Here is an 18,658-nt window from a genome sequence, read left to right on the forward strand (position 1 = left end):
CCGTCCAATGAGATTACAGGGGTCCCCACTATCAGCAGGGTCGCAGATCGCTCAAACAAGTTCCTCTCCACGTCTTAAGACACGTATTATTAACCACACACCAGAATGTAGAATCTTCCCTCTAAAATTCTAAATGCTATGCATGCAAAAATCACCAACTTCTAAATAATATTTAACTGTAAGCTTCTTTATTCTTTAACTACGATGAACACAAACACATAGCTTTTGAAACCCAGTTCATGATAAGATGGCTTGTGGAGCTCTGTCATTGACCATTCCTTTGTGGTCACATTTAACCTCCAAATTTGATTCTAAAAGAGAACGAGCCTTTAAACATCAACCTACGACACTCGGAATTGCATGTTCAAATTCGAGTCCGGACTTGCCTGCTACAACTGGTAACTGCTTCTTATTTCATTTTTTTTTTTATTTTCTGGAATTATGTAGAATGAAACCTTCTTGGATGCGGGTGATGAATTGGTTACAAACGGAAAGTTTATTTTTGTGTGTACAAAATTTGAATTTGGAAGTGGAATTAAGCCCACGATGGGTTTAGATTTGTGAGTATATCTGTTATGTGTGATTAGATAAGATGTCTTTTTGGGAAAAATTACAAGAACCCATCTGAAAATTTTCATTTGGGAGGATTTGACTTGGATTATGCATTAGAAATTGCAGCAAAGGGGTGAACCGTGAATGTGAGGGTCTGTTTGTGAACTTTATGGGCCTTTATGACATAATTGGCTGTCATATGTTGTATTTTGTGGTGAATTATATACAATATAGAGTATTTTGGTTTAAGCCAGTTAATACTCTTCCTTTTGACTATTCTACTTTTTCTTATGATAATTAATGGCCTGCCAAACTTTTGAAATAATTATAGCTATCTTTGCTTGTTTGCTTACTCTAAAATGGAATGTGTTGTTAAACCAAATGATCATCTATCAGTGTCTGACATTTACAAATCTATTAATGTATGTCATTTGCTATCTTCAGATACAATTTTATGTCCTGAAACCTTTATATGGGTAGTTATAGTTGGCTTGTGCTACAATGGGTGATTTTACATTCTCAGTTAGAAATGTGGACTAGAGGTCTTAAGGTTGCTGTTGAGGTAAACTAACTTCTAACCCATCACTGATGGTACATTCCAAGGAATATCCATTGGCTGGCTACACTCTGCCTAAGGTGAATTGCCTTTCCATTTTGAGAAACAGATGCATAGATTCTTCACTTTATAGTCCTTTTCTTTATCTATAAATAATAACATTTGGAGAAAGAAATGTTTCGGATGGAATGCAATTTATTTATTTTTTTGAGGGAGGGGAGGAATGAGTTTTTAGAGATCTGTTGATAGGGAGTATTAATGAGAAGTTGCCGTATCTGCCTTGAAACCTGTACTCAAGAATCTCTCTAACCCCTCTGTGTGGATGTGTGTGTGCATATGTGAATGCTTATCAATAGAGTCAACATAATTTTGTGAAGTTCAACAAGTTCTTGCGCATTGTTATCCCTACATGAAGTTGGTTCTAATAATTTGTTGGTGACAGAGAAACTTCAGAATGATGCTTCTGTGACTGGTGGTGCATATGATTTTGGAAGAGCAACAAAATCTCTTACTCAGAAGTTGATATCATATCCAAAGAAAGTCACTCTTGTAAGGCATGGTCTTAGCTCTTGGAATGACGAGGGTAGAGTTCAGGTTTGTCACCTTCTTTTTATTATAACCCAAATTTTTTATTATGTCTCTGCTTGGCAGAGGCAATTACAATTTTGTGACATGGGATGTGTCATGTGTGAATTTAATGTCAAGCTTTTCTCTCAGTGTTCAGTGCATTTGTTTACTATTTATGAACACGGGATTCATATCTATTTCTTCTCTATGTTTCGTAGAATTATACAAGTTTTCATATGCTAACTTGATCTGTTATATCTGCAGGGAAGCTCAAACTTGTCTGTGCTAACAGAAGCTGGAGTGAGGCAAGCGGAAAGGTGTCGTAAAGCCTTAAGAAATATATACTTTGATCAGTGCTTCTCAAGTCCAATATGTCGTGCTAAGGTATAGATTCTATAGAATATAGATACCACTGTTCAGCCTGCAATGGTTCAATTATTGTTTTATTAATGGGTGTTTAATGCAGTCTACTGCTGAAATTTTATGGCAAGGAAGGGATGAGCCACTGGCTTTCATCGATTCACTGAAGGAGGCCCATCTGTTTTTCCTTGAGGGCATGAAAAATGGTCTGTCTCTTGTTTATTTTTATTTGTTAAAAAAGTTAATTCAAACTCTTTAATTAAATTTACTTGATACAGTGTTGCATCACATATACAATGATATGCATATTAAAGTTTTAGTATGACTATGGATGATGTGCCTATTTCTCATGAAGGTTATCATGTTTTCATTCTATATATTGTATATTTACTAGCTGGCTTGGAACTTGGTTGCGTTAGTTAGTTGAACTTCAAATCATTCTTTTGACATACATTGCATTTAGCTCTGTATCCATTTCACTAAATCGCATTCAGAATTTGGAGGCAGTGGATGCTAGGCAGAAATATCCAAACGAGTATACAACATGGAGAGAAGATCCAGCTAATTTTAATGTAAATGGTGTTTACCCTGTTAGAAATCTATGGGGAACAGCTAGGGAGGCTTGGAAGGAGATCCTGTTGACACCTGTATGATCTGTTCCTTGCTATATTTACATCTCTTGTTTTCAAATATATTTGTTTGATATGTTCTTTCTAATTCATCAGGGAGAGAATTTTTTGGTTGTCACTCACAAATCAATTTTAAGGGCACTGATCTGTACTGCTTTAGGGCTAGGCCCAGAAAGGTACGTAATTGCCCATCAAAATTTTCTTCATTAATCAACAAGCGATCCTGGGTGATTCTTGCATAATACTTAATTTTGATTCTTACTCTGATTTCCTTTGAAAAATTTTCTAGTTGAAGAAAGATTTCTTGTTGCATCTAGAAAGTTCATAAGATTTATGATTGTAAGCTATGTGATATTTCACTTGATATATGTAATCTAACATAAAGAGGAAGTTTGTACTATGGCCCTTCTCTGTGTGCTGAGCTATTGTCACTGGCTTATTTGTATATAGTGAATCACCTTCTCGGTTTATGGTTACAATTATCTGAAATGGTTTTAGCTCATAATTGGCATTTGCTTGCTAAGATAATTGTCACCTCTGGCTCAAAAGCAAATTCCCATGAAATATCATCTTAGAATGACAAGAACACATTCCTGATGTTCTTTTGGCAGTCAGCACTAACAAGGTTCTTGATACTTCAGGTTCCGTGCAATAGATGTCAATAACGGTGGCATAACTGTATTTATTTTCAACCAAAATGGAGAAGCAATGCTCCAGTCTTTGAATATGACATCACATATGTACAGTGATTACATGTATGTCTACTGAAACTTCTTGATACATTTCGCTGAATGGTGAGATTGTAGCCTACACTCTCCACCCAAATTCCAGAGACAGCTTTCAGCATTTGTGGATCAGAATGAGTGGGAGCGAAGAGCAAATCTTCACTACAACCTTTTTCTTTCTCTCGTAGGGTTTTAACTTCTGCTGTGTAATTTTGGTCCAAATTTATTTTGTAGTATATAGTAACACTTCCATGTATTGCTGCAAACATGAATTTGTTCTATAGCTATCCTATTATGTTGATCATGAGCAGACCCGGTTCAATCATCAAGCGTACGTAGGCTTTTTTTGAAAATCTGCTCTGTAAACTTGCGTGATACTAATGCAAAACATTCGTAACTTCAAACAGTATGATAGGAGGAACCCATTAGTTGATAGTTTGCTGCTGACTTTCCATACATGATTTCTTGTCTCAATTCAAACATTTCTTCATTATTCACAATTGATTTTAAAAATTTTCACTAGTCAGGAGCGAGCTGCGCGACTATAGAGTGCTTGTTGCAATTTGCATTTTGACTACAAAGTATGAACACTGTGAAATGCAACTAATTTGAACACCAATTGATATCTTCATGAAAAACAAACAACCCCACTCGCCAGCTTACGAAGCAATTCTCAAAGCAGGCCCACGCCTCAAACCCTTGCAACAAGTCCATGCCCACCTTATCGTCGCAGGCTACGGTCGCAGCCGTTCCATGCTCACAAAGCTCCTCTCTCTGGTTTGCGATGCCGGCTTCATTACCTACGCGCAGCGTATCTTCTTTTGCATTCCCAGTCCGGACTCCTTCCTCTTCAATACCCTCATCATACGAAATTCCAAAGCAAACTTCTCCACTGATTCTCTTTTATTTTATCGCCGTATGATTGTATCAAATATTTCGCCATCAAACTATACTTTTTCGGCCGTGATTAAATCTTGTGCTCATTTATCGATTTTGAATCTCGGCAGGGCGGTTCATTGTCATGTTTTTGTGTCTGGTTATGATTCGGATTTGCATGTTCAGGCTGCGCTTGTTAATTTTTATGCAAAATCTAATAATGTGGATGTTGCAAGGAAAGTGTTCGATAGAATGCCTGACAAATCTGTTGTTGCTTGGAATTCGATGATCTCAGGGTACGAGCAAAATGGGTTTGCTAAGGAAGCAATTGGGTTGTTTAATTTGATGAGAGATTTTGGTGTAAATCCAGATTCAACAACCTGCGTATGTGTTTTAGCGGCTTGTGCTCAGTTGGGAGATATTGATTTGGGACGTTGGGTGCACGAGTTCATTGTTGGTCAGGGTTTGGATGTGAATGTGGTGCTTGCTACTTCGTTGATTAATATGTATGCTAGGTGTGGGAATGTGAGTAAAGCACGAGAGATTTTTGATATGATGAGTGAATTAAATGTTATTGCTTGGACTGCAATGATTTCTGGGTATGGAATGCATGGATATGGTACTGAGGCAGTGGAGCTTTTCCACCGAATGAGAGCTCATGGCGTGAGGCCTAACAATGTCACATTTGTGGCTGTATTGTCAGCCTGTGCGCATGCAGGGCTTGTTCAAGAAGGGCACCGGGTATTTGCTAGCATGAGGCAAGAGTATGGTTTGCTGCCAGGAGTTGAGCACCATGTTTGCATGGTTGATTTGTTTGGGCGAGCTGGACTACTCAATGAAGCATATAAATTTGTCAAAGATGTGATTGGTGAGAAGCCAGCTCCGGCAGTCTGGACTGCCATGCTTGGAGCTTGTAAGATGCACAAGAATTTTGACCTTGGAGTGGAAGTTGCTGAGCATCTCTTATCTGTTGAACCAGAAAATCCAGGTCATTACGTAATGCTATCAAATATATATGCTTTGGCAGGTAGGATGGATCGAGTAGAAGTGGTTAGAAACATAATGATTCAAAAAGGCTTAAGGAAACACGTTGGTTATAGCACCGTAGAGGTTGATCAAAAGAATTACTTATTTAGTATGGGTGACAAGTCCCACCCAAACACAAATGAAATCTATCAGTATCTAGATGAACTGATGGGCAGATGCAGGGAAGCAGGTTATGTACCGGAGTCTGAATCAGCAATGCACGAATTGGAAGAGGAGGAGAGGGAGTATTCTCTTAGATATCACAGCGAGAAGCTCGCACTCGCATTTGGCTTAATGAGAACCAGCCCTGGTATGACTATTAGAATTGTCAAAAACCTTAGAATGTGTGTGGACTGTCATTCAGCAATTAAGTTCATTTCAGTTGCTACTAACAGAGAAATCATTGTTCGGGATAGGCTCCGATTCCACCATTTTAAACGTGGGTCGTGTTCATGTTTAGATTACTGGTGATGGAATATGGATTGAATTCTGCTCGCATCAGAGTTGAGGTTGTTTTGACCTCGTTGACATGTTTTAGATTACTATTGGTGTGCTTTGATTTACGGACCAAATGTGACCCATGTTGCATAGCAGCCCAGTGAAAGCCCAAGTCGCAATTATTAAAAAAAAAAATTATGGTCAGGATTAAACTTTTGACATTCATAAAGTAAAGGGTACATCACTTGTGAATATCCTTGAGCCATCTAATTGATTCTCCAAAGTTATTCACTTAGATACAGTTGTTTCAATCATCAGATTTGCATTTGCTCATTTAATTATTCATTCAATCATTCTTAATATTATTCCCGACACAGACACATGCCCTCTTGGCTATTTAAAGATGTGGAAGACGAGAGCCCACAAAGCCACAAACTAAGCAAAGCACGTGCTACACAGTAAATATCACAGAATCGCGCCACCACAAATTGACAAAATATCATAACAGAGATTCCGTCCTCTTATCCATTAACACCTCATGAAAAGAACAGTTACCCAGAAGACAAATTTAATGTGCTCATTCACAGCCGTTGGTTTCTGCTTTTTTCAGTTCTGTCACAACATATAAAACCCCTAGACGCTCCCACCCACACCTACTGAATTAATTAATTAATTAATATTTACACATGCTTTAACGTCTAATTTTAGCAGTTAAGACTCGACAGTAGCCATTAGAGCGATGGCCAATAGCGACTAGCCTGCTAGACATGCTTGTTACGGTGTCGTTTTTAATAAACTAGGAAACTGTAACCATAGTGTATGCCCCATCAAAGTGGATTCGACGGTTTGCTGCTTTATCTTAACTTGTGGTGGGATCCACGTGGGCACTACTAACTAGTAAATATTATACCTTTAGCTCACTGATTTGCAATCGTGCACGTCACAATCCATTACAGCGCGTGACCGCGATGAGAGGAATTTTTTAGATTTTGAAGAACATACTTTCGTGTACTATCCAAAGTGCTTAGAAAATAAAAATTTCCTTCAACCCGTCGCGAAATCCTTTCCGCTTTCTTCTCCACTTCTCCACTTTTCACTTTCCAACTCGAAACAGAGAGCTGAAAATGTAAGCAAAATCCACTTCATATTTTTCCTAATGAATTTAAGACAGCGTCAGTACCCCACGCGCGGCGGAGATGGCCTACACGCGCCTCCAGCTCCGCCGCCAATGCCAGTAATTTACAACATTATCCCTATCCATGACCTCTTAGCTGAGCACCCATCTCTCAGATACCCAGAAGTACGCGCCGCGGCCGCCGCCTTACGCGATGTGACTGACCTCCGGAAGCCACCGTTCGTTGCATGGGGCTCACACATGGACCTTCTTGACTGGCTGGGTATCTTTTTCGGGTTCCAAAACGACAACGTCCGGAACCAACGGGAACACCTGGTCCTCCACTTGGCCAACGCCCAAATGCGACTCCAACCACCGCCGGCTTCGCCGGGCGTTCTCGAAACGAGCGTCCTCCGAAGATTCCGGCGTAAGTTGCTCCGAAACTATGCTTCTTGGTGCTCATTTTTAGGCCGGAAGTCACAGATCAGTGTGTCGAGTCGTCGCGACCAGAAAAGTCTCCGTCGGGAGCTTCTTTATGTTTCCCTTTATTTGCTAATATGGGGCGAGTCAGCAAACTTACGTTTTGCTCCTGAATGTATCTGTTACATTTACCATCACATGGCTATGGAACTGAATTATGTACTTGATGATAAGATAGATGAAAATACCGGTAGGCCATTTTTACCTTCAAATTCTGGAGATTGTGCGTTTTTGAAGTGTGTGGTTATGCCGATTTATCAAACGATTAAGACTGAGGTGGAGAGTAGTAGGAATGGAACGGCGCCACATTCAGCTTGGAGGAATTACGATGATATAAATGAGTACTTTTGGAGTAATAGGTGTTTTAAGAGCTTGAAATGGCCTATTGATTATGGTAGTAATTTTTTTGTGACGGTTAGTAAAGGGAAGAGGGTGGGGAAGACTGGGTTTGTGGAGCAACGGACGTTTTGGAATATATTTAGGAGTTTCGATAAGCTTTGGGTTATGTTGATACTGTTTTTGCAGGCTGCTGCTATAGTTGCATGGACGCCTACCGATTATCCTTGGCAAGCGTTGGACAGTCGTGACATTCAGGTTGAGTTATTGACTGTTTTTATCACTTGGGGTGGGCTCAGATTTTTGCAGTCACTGCTTGATGCAGGGACTCAGTACAGTTTGGTCTCAAGGGAGACAATGTTCCTGGGTGTGAGGATGGTTTTGAAAAGTGTTGTTGCTTCGACATGGACGGTTGTGTTTGGAGTTCTTTATGGGAGGATTTGGAGTCAAAAGAATGCTGATGGCAGGTGGTCGTATGAAGCGAATCAAAGGATTATAGCATTTCTTAAGGCTGTGTTGGTGTTTATTATGCCAGAGTTGTTGTCGATAGTGTTGTTTGTTCTGCCTTGGATAAGGAATTGGATTGAGGAGTTGGATTGGCCTATTGTGTACATGTTGACATGGTGGTTCCACTCTCGGATATTTGTGGGTCGTGCTCTGAGGGAAGGGCTGGTTAATAATTTCAAGTATACAGTGTTCTGGATTCTTGTACTACTCTCAAAGTTTTCATTTAGTTATTTTCTTCAGATCAAGCCACTTGTTGCCCCAACAAAGGCACTTTTGAATATGAAGAAGGTAGACTACAATTGGCATGAGTTTTTTGGTAGTACAAATAGAGTTTCAGTTGTTTTGTTGTGGTTTCCAGTTATTTTGATTTATTTGATGGACCTGCAAATCTGGTATTCGATATTTTCATCAATTGTTGGTGCAGTAATTGGGTTATTTTCACATTTGGGTGAGATTAGGAATATTGGGCAGCTAAGGCTTAGGTTTCAGTTCTTTGCTAGTGCCATGCAGTTTAACCTAATGCCAGAAGAGCAGTTGCTAAGTCCGAAGGCAACACTGGTGAAAAAGCTTCGGGATGCAATTCGCCGATTGAAGCTGAGGTATGGACTTGGTCTGGCATACAATAAGATAGAATCAAGCCAAGTGGAAGCTACCCGGTTTGCCTTGCTATGGAATGAGATAATGTTAACTTTCAGGGAGGAAGATCTTATCAGTGACAGAGAGCTTGAGCTCTTGGAGCTGCAACCTAATTGTTGGGACATAAGGGTTATTCGCTGGCCATGTATCCTCCTCTGCAATGAGCTTCTGCTTGCTCTCAGTCAGGCAACAGAGCTGGCAGATGCACCTGACAGGTGGCTGTGGTTGAAGATATGCAAGAACGAGTACACGCGGTGTGCTGTCATTGAAGCTTATGATAGCATCAAGTATTTGCTTCTCGCGGTTGTCAAATATGGCACAGAAGAGAATGCAATTGTTACAACATTTTTCACTGAGATAGAGAACTATATGCAGATTGGGAAGTTTACTGAGGCATATAGGATGACCGTTCTACCAAAAATGCATGCCAACCTTATATCACTTGTTGAGCTTATGATGAAGCCAGAGAAGGATCTCAGTAAGGCAGTTAATATACTGCAGGCCTTATATGAACTTTCTGTTCGAGAATTTCCAAGGGTGAAAAGGTCTATTTCTCAATTGAGACAGGAAGGTCTGGCCCCACGTAGTTCAGCCACTGACGAAGGGTTGCTCTTTGAAAATGCTGTGAAGTTTCCTGGTGCTGAAGATGCGTTTTTCTATAGGCAGCTACGACGTCTGCACACAATTCTTTCTTCAAGAGACTCAATGCACAATGTACCGGTGAATATTGAGGCAAGAAGACGTATAGCTTTCTTTGGCAATTCTCTGTTTATGAATATGCCCCGTGCACCATATGTTGAGAAAATGTTGGCCTTCAGTGTTTTAACCCCGTATTATGATGAAGAAGTGGTGTTTAGCAAAGAAATGCTTCGAAAAGAGAATGAAGATGGTGTCTCCATCCTGTTTTATCTGCAGAAGATCTATGCTGATGAATGGAACAATTTTATGGAGCGGATGCGGAGAGAAGGCATGGAGGACGATGATGATATCTGGTCAAAAAAGGCAAGGGATCTCCGTCTTTGGGCATCATACAGAGGTCAAACTTTATCCCGTACCGTGAGGGGGATGATGTATTACTATAGGGCTCTCAAGATGTTTGCTTTTCTTGATTCTGCATCAGAGATGGACATAAGGATGGGATCGCAAGAACTAGCTTCTCATGGTTCATTGAGTCGTAACAGCTATTCGGATGGTCCTGGCCCAGCATCTTCAAAGACGCTTCCTAGCGCAGAAAGTGGTGTTCGTCTTTTGTTCAAGGGGCATGAGTGTGGGAGTGCTCTGATGAAATTCACATATGTGGTTACTTGCCAGGTGTATGGGCAGCAGAAGGCAAAGGGAGACTCTCGTGCAGAAGAGATTTTATATTTGTTGAAAAACAATGAGGCCCTTCGAGTTGCCTATGTCGATGAGGTTCACTTGGGGAGGGATGAGGTTGAGTATTACTCTGTTCTTGTGAAGTATGATCAGCAGATTCAGAGGGAGGTGGAAATCTATAGGATTAGGCTGCCTGGTCCATTGAAGCTTGGGGAAGGAAAACCAGAAAACCAAAACCATGCCATAATTTTTACTCGGGGTGATGCAGTTCAAACCATTGACATGAACCAAGACAATTATTTTGAGGAGGCACTCAAGATGCGCAATTTGTTGGAGGAATTCAATAATTATTACGGAATTAGAAAGCCGACTATATTGGGAGTCCGAGAGAATATCTTTTCAGGTTCTGTGTCCTCTCTTGCTTCATTCATGTCTGCCCAGGAAACCAGTTTTGTGACCCTTGGGCAGCGTGTTCTAGCAAACCCTTTGAAGGTACGGATGCACTATGGTCATCCTGATGTGTTTGACAGATTCTGGTTCTTGCCTCGTGGTGGAATTAGCAAGGCTTCTAAAGTAATTAATATCAGTGAGGATATATTTGCTGGTTTCAATTGTACTCTGCGAGGTGGTAATGTAACACACCACGAATATATACAGGTGGCCAAGGGAAAGGATGTTGGGTTAAATCAGGTCTCCATATTTGAGGCCAAGGTTGCTAGTGGAAATGGTGAGCAGGCATTGAGCAGAGATGTGTACCGCTTGGGTCACAGATTAGACTTCTTCCGGATGCTCTCCTTTTTCTACACGAGTTTGGGGCACTACTTCAACTCATTGATGGTCATCATAACTGTTTATACATTTTTATGGGGGCGTCTTTATCTTGCTCTTAGTGGGGTTGAGAAGGCTGTCAAGAATAGTACTAACAATAAGGCTCTGAGTACACTTCTGAATCAGCAGTTTCTTGTCCAGTTTGGTCTGTTCACTGCTCTTCCAATGATTGTGGAGAACTCACTTGAGCATGGGTTCCTCCCTGCAGTTTGGGACTTCTTAACAATGCAACTTCAGCTAGCATCGTTATTTTATACATTCTCTTTGGGAACTCGTGCTCATTTCTTTGGTCGGACTATTCTTCATGGGGGTGCCAAGTACAGAGCCACTGGGCGTGGATTTGTGGTTCAGCATAAGAGCTTTTCAGAGAATTATAGACTGTATTCTCGGAGCCATTTTGTGAAGGCAATTGAACTCGGAGTTATTTTGATTGTGTATGCTTTCCACAGTCCCATGGCCGAGGATACTTTTGTTTATATAGCAATGTCAATCACGAGCTGGTTCCTTGTGGTTTCATGGATAATGTCTCCCTTCGTGTTCAACCCTTCTGGATTTGACTGGCTGAAGACTGTCTATGACTTCGATGATTTTATTGATTGGATATGGTTCCGTGGGGTGTTTACAAAAGCAGATCAGAGCTGGGAAACATGGTGGTACGAGGAACAGGACCATCTACGGACGACCGGTCTTTGGGGAAAGCTATTGGAGATTATCTTGGATCTTCGTTTCTTCTTCTTTCAGTATGGCATTGTATATCAGCTCGGAATAGCCGGCGGAAGCACCAGTATAGTTGTTTATTTGCTATCTTGGATAGTCATGGTTGTGGTGGTTGCAATTTACATCACCATAGCATATGCTCAAAACAAATATGCTGCAAAAGATCACATCTACTATCGGCTAGTGCAACTGCTAGTCATTGTGCTAGTAGTACTAGTGATTGTCTTATTGTTGGAGTTCACTAAGTTCGACTTCTTTGATCTTGTGACAAGTCTCTTGGCATTCATCCCCACAGGATGGGGCATGATATTGATTGCCCAAGTTCTTAGACCTTTTCTGCAGTCCACTTTGGTCTGGGATACCGTGGTTTCCTTGGCTCGGTTGTACGAGTTACTGTTTGGAGTAATTGTTATGGCCCCGATGGCTTTGCTTTCGTGGTTGCCCGGATTTCAGTCAATGCAGACAAGGATCCTGTTTAATCAAGCATTCAGTAGGGGTCTACAGATCTCTCGTATTCTTACTGGGAAAAAGTCCAACTGATGCATGGCTGCGGTAAATTTCTATCTTTGCTTTTACCTTCTTGACCCAACCATGGTTTACTAATAATTAACTTGAGGTTGGTATTGTTGCAGTAACTGAATATTTACATCTGAACTTTGCATGCTGACTGCAATTTATTATAAATTCATAATGTTGTCATTAACTTTTACGGTATCTTATGATTCAGGAATTCCAATGGGACAGGAGTTACATAGCGGTGGTAGAAAGACTGGCCCTTATTTCCACTTTCTTAACACTTATTTTGCTGTGGTATTTGGTCAACTCTTGGGTGGCGAGGACTATGATTTTCGATTCTTAAATATTTTTGGTAGCTTTGTATCTGGTCACTTTCAGGCTCCGATGCTGCTTCAGATCTTGTCCTGGCAAACATGCTTAGTGGTTGGTAGGCTACAACTTTAATTCTAATTTTGTAGTTCATGGTTTTTGTATAGTGTTTATGTACAGTGTAACTTCTGTGATAGTTTCAGGGCAGTGTTTAATGGCGTTTCCACTCGAATTCGAATTATGCATCCTTTAGTTAATAAATGAAGTAGTATTTGATTTCCTTCTTGTGCAAAAACTGGACTTACGGGCCTAGCGCAATGAAATCTAATGATTCTAGAACGTAGATCAAGTGAATTTTCACCATCGGACCATCAGATTCTTATACACTGATCCCGGATGAATAACAGTAAGCAATTGGCTTTTAATATATTGTCTAAGCATCAAGGAAATGTAGGGACTATGCAAGCCATTTACATATTCTATAGACAATGCTGGTATAGTAGAAATCACAAGCATTCCCATCTTGCTCGCGACGAACCTGAAAATTTGTTACCAATATTTTTCTCCCACTTTAACTTATTATATCTTTTGCAATCATAAAAACGATGAAAAAAAAAAAAGAAATAATAAGAAAAGCAGATGTTCTAATAACAAAATTTTTATATTTAATCTATTCCTTGTAGAGTAGTACTATATATCTCAAATTTTTTATTTAAAAAATTATTCTAAATAATGTGATAATCATCAATTAATTGATGAGATAATATAGTTAATTCACTTAAATATTGTTAAAAACTTATCAACTATTTGATGAATGACACATCATTTAAAATAAACTTTGAGATATGAAAATTTAAGATGCCTATTGTTGAGTACATAAAAGCCTCAGGTCGGCCATGCTACTATTTCCACCCCGGCATGGATCACCTCGGCCAAATGGTATGAGCAGAACGCGAGATGAACACGAGCCAACCAGAGACGGGTACCGGCCAGGGTAATGTACCGACCAGAATCATATACCGAGCCGGCACCAATTCCCCAAAAAGCGGGAACACGATCCCACAGAATCGCGGTAGTTGCGCTTTTCCCAGAACCGTTGTGGGAGATGCGAGATCCCACGTTTGCCCACAATGTAGCAGTTAAAATCCCATGAGAGGCTACCACTACCCGAAAAAGGGGGGGATGAAGGGTGAGTGAGAACGTGGGACAACGGCTATAAAAGAAGAAGAAACCGATGAAGGAAGGGGACCGAAAAAATTGAGGGAGGGAAAACGCTGCCAAATTGCAACCAGGCCATTTTCTTACAAATCTCGAATAATTTAGAAACCATTTTTTTTGCACTGTTTTCCCGTAAACACCTTGAGCTAACTTAGGCATCGGAGGGTTTACGCCGGCACAACCACCGGCGTCTCTGATCCATTTTTAGTGAGCGCAGGTCTATTGAGGGAAAGGAGGACGATTCCAATCCCAGTGGTTCGAGCAAACATTAGATAACACAAGCGTTGGTGAAAGAATCTGATCAGTCAAAGGCGTGCAGATTGGAGGAATCTGGTCGGTCAAATGGCGAGCAGATTTAAGCATCAACATTTTGGCGCCGTTTGTGGGGAGCTGGATAAAAAGCTACCACCGAATTAGTAGTTACCGGAGAAACAGCGAACGATTAGACATGGATTTGCCAAGGAAGGACGCTTTGAGGGAGGATAACGAATTCGGGGAGACAATCACCCTTCGGGAAATTGCAAATGAAGCTCGAGAGAGGGTGATGCAAGATCGGTTGGAACGAATAGAGAAGCAAATGGAGACTCTCGCTACCATACTGAATGAGCTGAGAGATGAGCGGAGAAGGGATTGCGAAATCCCCGTGGGGAGAGATGATGTTGGAACAGAACTCAACCTCCGGAGGCGTAGAGTCGAGGAAATCCCTCCGCCGGCGGACCAACCTTATGGGGTGCATCCCCACAGAAGCACTGGTCGGGTTCCGGGAGAACAAGTAGATGAAGGGAGGAACCAACCTCGCCCCAGGCGAGTACCGGAAGCTGATGGCCGAGGGGCCAGTGCTGATGAAGGAGAGTTGAGACAGCGGTTGCAGAATGTCGAGCAGGAGCGAGATCAGATAGCTGCACGTGATCCTGACCGTGCTGTAGAATTGGAGGGAGAGGTGCGCAGATTAGCGCAGGTGATAGAGGAGATACAGGGTAAGAGGAAGCCCCCAAGCTGGAGGATAATGCTGGATGAAGAATCTCCACTATCAACCGAGATCATGGGTACCATAATCCCAAGAGATTTCCGCTTCCCCGACCTCAAATACTCCGGGCGAAGTGACCCGCTGGTGCACATTGAGCGTTTCAACGACATGACGGGTGTGCAGGGGCTGACACCAGCTCAGAGGTGCAGGGTGTTCCCGTTGACATTAGAAGGACGAGCCCGAGAATGGTACCGCAAGCTGCCCCGAGGAAGTATAAAGGGGTATGAGCAGATGTGCCAAGAGTTGGCCGAGCAGTTCCGGGGGGCAGTGGCCCCAGAGGACGACATGATGGAACTGATGGGGATGAAATAGGAGGAGCATGAATCCCTTCGAGATTTTGTAAAACGATACCACCGAGCCGTGCTGGATCTGGGAGCTTTTAATCACCCGCAGGCGTTGAGGGGATTAAAAGAAGGTGTAAGAATCGGCCGATTGTGGTATAACTTAAGAAGCCCCCTTGTGCAGAATTATTCGTCGGGGTATGAGCAGGCGAGGCGAGATATAGAAATCGAAGAGGAGAAATCGGCGAGAATAAAAAGTGAACAGTTGGACGAGCTGAGGCGAAAGGATCGGAGAGCCCCGACAGGCAGCGGGTTGGGAAAACGAGCTGGAGAATCTTCAGTGATGGGCGGAATATCGGCTCGGTCCCGCCCTTACCCCATAGCTCCGAGATCACAGCAGTTCCAGCACAACCGGGATCAGCAACGAGAATTCCGGCAGATGGCTGCCCACCCCTATCACAACACTCCCAGAGCATTACATGCAACCAATTCCAGGGCTAGTCGACCAGATCAGTTAGCGACGGTGCCAGCCCGAGGTGACATTCATGATAGCTGAGCAGTTCAGCTGATAGACCAGAGCTTGGCGTATAGACAGTACACTCCATTAAAGGTCTCCATGGAGGAATTGTATGAGAGGATCGAGGGACGAGGCCTGCTGTACCTTCTAGCCCCTATAACAAAACCGGCTCACCGACGGGATAAGAGCAAATTCTGTAAATTCCACGACACTCATGGTCACACTATTAGCAATGTCGTGACCTGAAAATTCAGGTGGAGGATTTGGTGAGAAACCGTTATTTGGACGAATATGTAGATGGAACATCCCCGTCACTGAATCACAGTACACGCGGGATGAAGGAGCTGAGATGGGCCTGGAACGTGAACAGCCGACTATCCGTGTAATAGCAGGGGGGCCAACATTGGCTGGGGATTCGAACAGGGCAGGGAAGAACTATGGGAGATATGCCCTGACTAGCAAAGAAGTGCTTTTCAATTTGCCGGCAACCAAGAAGGCAAAAGTGCGGCAAGTTCCCATTATGTGGACAGATGACGATGAAGAGGGTATCTTATATCCGCATGAGGATGCATTGGTGATCAAGGCAATGGTGGTCGGTACAGAATTGCGACGAATACTAGTAGACACAGGCAGCTCGGTTGACATCCTGTTTAAGTCGGCTCTAGATGATATGGGGATCGCATACTTGAAATTGGAGCGGACAAATACATCCTTAAAGAGATTTGGAGGGGGACGGTTAACTCCCATGGGGATCATCGAACTCCCAATTACTATGGGGACAAAGCCATTTGAAAGAACAATGATGCTGGATTTTGTCGTGGTAGATGAAAGAAGCCCTTACCAGATGATACTGGGGAGACCATTCATGAGTATAAGCCAATGCGTTGTATCCACGCATTACTTGGCACTGAAATACAGAGTAAATGGGGTGGTCGGCGTAGTAAAAGGCGACCAGAGGATGGCAAGGAGTTGTTATGCTACAGCGGCCAAGGAGACACTGCAGGTTACCTCTCTAGATAATCGAGGAGACTTTAAAAAGGGCCGCCAAGAGCCTGTTGAGAAACTGGAAGAAGTTGCAGTAAGCAAAAGCAACCCGAGCAGAGTAGTGAAGATCGGGTCAGGATTGGTTGGGGCAGTAAAAGGCGAACTGATAAATTGCCTACAGTCTCATGCGGATATATTCGCCTGGTCTCATGAAGATATGCCCGGAATTGATCGCGGGGTAGCTTGCCACAAGTTGGCAATCAAGAAGGGGGCAAGGCCGGTGAGACAGAAGAGGAGATGCTTCAACCAGGAAATGTACGAGGCAATAAACGCCGATGTGGAGAAGCTGTTGAAAGCAGGATTTATAAGGGAACCCAAGTACCCAGAATGGATTTCAAATGTAGTCCTGGTAAAAAAGGCCAACGGGAAGTGAAGAATGTGTGTGGACTTCACGGACCTCAATAAGGCATGCCCAAAGGATAGCTTTCCCCTACCCAAAATAGATCAGCTGGTGGACTCAACAGCATGTCACAGTCTGCTGAGCTTCATGGATGCCTTTTCTGGGTACAACCAGATACCCATGGACGAGCAGGATGAGGAAAGCACTGCCTTTATAACTAACATGAGTTTGTTTTGCTACAGGGTAATGCCTTTCGGCCTAAAAAATGCAGGAGCCACCTATCAAAGGTTGGTAAACAAGATCTTCAAACCGTTGATTGGACACACTATGGAGGTATATGTTGATGATATGATTACAAAGTCCAAAGAGTCGAGGGATCATGTGAAGCATCTAGAAGAGACCTTTGAATTACTGAGGAAGTATGAGATGAAACTAAACCCGGAGAAATGTGCATTTGGGGTCAGCTCAGGTAAATTTCTGGGATTTCTGGTAAGCCACCGCGGGATTGAGGCCAACCCCGAAAAAATACGAGCGGTTACAGATATGAGATCTCCGCGGACAGTTAAAGAGGTGAATGAGCCTTACAGGGAAGTTGGCAGCATTGAACCGATTCATCTCGCGGGCCACAGATAAATGCCACCCTTTCTTCCAAGTCATAAAGAAATGAAGAAAGATGGAATGGACATCAGAGTGCGAGGAAGCATTTGGGCAGCTGAAGGAATATCTGGCCCGTGCACCGTTACTGTCAACTCCGAGAGAGGGTGACCAGCTGCTTTTGTACTTGGCAATCTCCAAGTGGGCTACCAGCTCGGTCTTAGTCAGGGAAGAAGAAGGGAAGCAACACCCGGTATACTACACGAGCAAGGCCCTGGTGGACGCAGAAACCAAATATCCACTAATGGAGAAGTGGGCGCTGGCTCTGATAACGGCAGCACGCAAACTCCGACCATATTTCCAAGCCCACCAGATCGTTGTGATGACTGACCAGCCCCTTCGACAAGTACTTCAAAAACCAGATGCGTCTGGTCGGCTAGTAAAATGGTCAGTGGAGCTGAGCGAATTTGACCTGACCTACATGCCCCGAGGAGCAATCAAGGCCTAAGCCCTGGTAGAATTTATGGTAGACCGAGCTGAGCCAGGGGAAAGAGATCGGGAGGAGCAACCGTTAGAGCAGGAGAAAACAGAAGGGGTGTGGTTAGTAATGGTTGACGGATCATGTAGTGAGCAAGGATCCGGAGCAGGAGTTGTAATACGGAGCCCAGAAGGATCCGAAATAACGTATGCAGTGAAGTTCGAATTTCAGCTCACGAACAACCAAGCTGAATATGAAGCCTTTATCACCGGGCTCGGACTCGCACACGCCTTAAAAGCAGAGAGGGTAGAAATTCGAGCAGATTCCCAATTGGTATGTAATCAGCTCAATGATCAGTTCCAGGCAAGGGGAGAGAAGATGGGCCTTTATTTGAAAAAGGCGAAGCAGATGGTCGGGCTTTTCCAAGAGGTGGAGGTAAAGCAGATATCCCGGAATGAGAATTACCAAGCGGATATGTTGGCTAGGATGGCTGCAATTGCAGACCCGAAATTACCTAAGTCGGTTCCACTAGAGGTAAGGACCTCGCCGAGCATAGGGGAGGAAGTGGAGGTGATGAGAATAAGCACTGGAGAATCCTGGATGGACCCGATTCGCGCGTATGTCCGCGACGGAGTTTTGCTTGAGGATAAAAGACAAGCAAGAAAGTTAAAAT

At 42.8% G+C, this 18,658-nt stretch overlaps 3 protein-coding genes and 1 non-coding gene across 4 annotated transcripts; all 4 read left to right on the top strand.

Annotated features, from left to right (window-relative positions):
* The first annotated feature begins 100 nt into the window (after positions 1-100).
* LOC102627896 (probable 2-carboxy-D-arabinitol-1-phosphatase) lies at positions 101-3,696 on the top strand. Its single transcript, XM_025095332.2, has 7 exons — positions 101-398; positions 1,551-1,702; positions 1,940-2,059; positions 2,142-2,241; positions 2,543-2,682; positions 2,761-2,840; positions 3,306-3,696. Exons 1-7 carry the CDS (start codon positions 248-250, stop codon positions 3,430-3,432), a joined length of 870 nt encoding a protein of 289 aa, XP_024951100.1. The 5' UTR covers positions 101-247; the 3' UTR covers positions 3,433-3,696.
* Positions 3,697-3,836: 140 nt separating this feature from the next.
* On the top strand, positions 3,837-6,043 carry LOC112497267 (pentatricopeptide repeat-containing protein At2g33760). Its single transcript, XM_025095331.2, has one exon. The coding sequence runs from the start codon at positions 4,020-4,022 to the stop codon at positions 5,760-5,762; it is 1,743 nt and encodes a 580-aa protein (XP_024951099.2). The 5' UTR covers positions 3,837-4,019; the 3' UTR covers positions 5,763-6,043.
* A 624-nt stretch (positions 6,044-6,667) lies between these two features.
* Positions 6,668-12,766, top strand: LOC102627313 (callose synthase 11). The gene is made up of 2 exons (XM_006467737.4): positions 6,668-12,213; positions 12,389-12,766. Exon 1 carries the CDS (start codon positions 6,886-6,888, stop codon positions 12,199-12,201), a length of 5,316 nt encoding a protein of 1,771 aa, XP_006467800.1. The 5' UTR covers positions 6,668-6,885; the 3' UTR covers positions 12,202-12,213; positions 12,389-12,766.
* Positions 9,857-9,936, top strand: LOC112497358 (small nucleolar RNA J33). Its single transcript, XR_003064156.1, has one exon. It is a non-coding gene; the product is annotated as a small nucleolar RNA J33 (small nucleolar RNA).
* Positions 12,767-18,658: the final 5,892 nt, after the last annotated feature.

The sequence above is a fragment of the Citrus sinensis genome, chromosome 2 (genome assembly GCF_022201045.2).
Source record: "Citrus sinensis cultivar Valencia sweet orange chromosome 2, DVS_A1.0, whole genome shotgun sequence".
Taxonomy (NCBI): domain Eukaryota; kingdom Viridiplantae; phylum Streptophyta; class Magnoliopsida; order Sapindales; family Rutaceae; genus Citrus; species Citrus sinensis.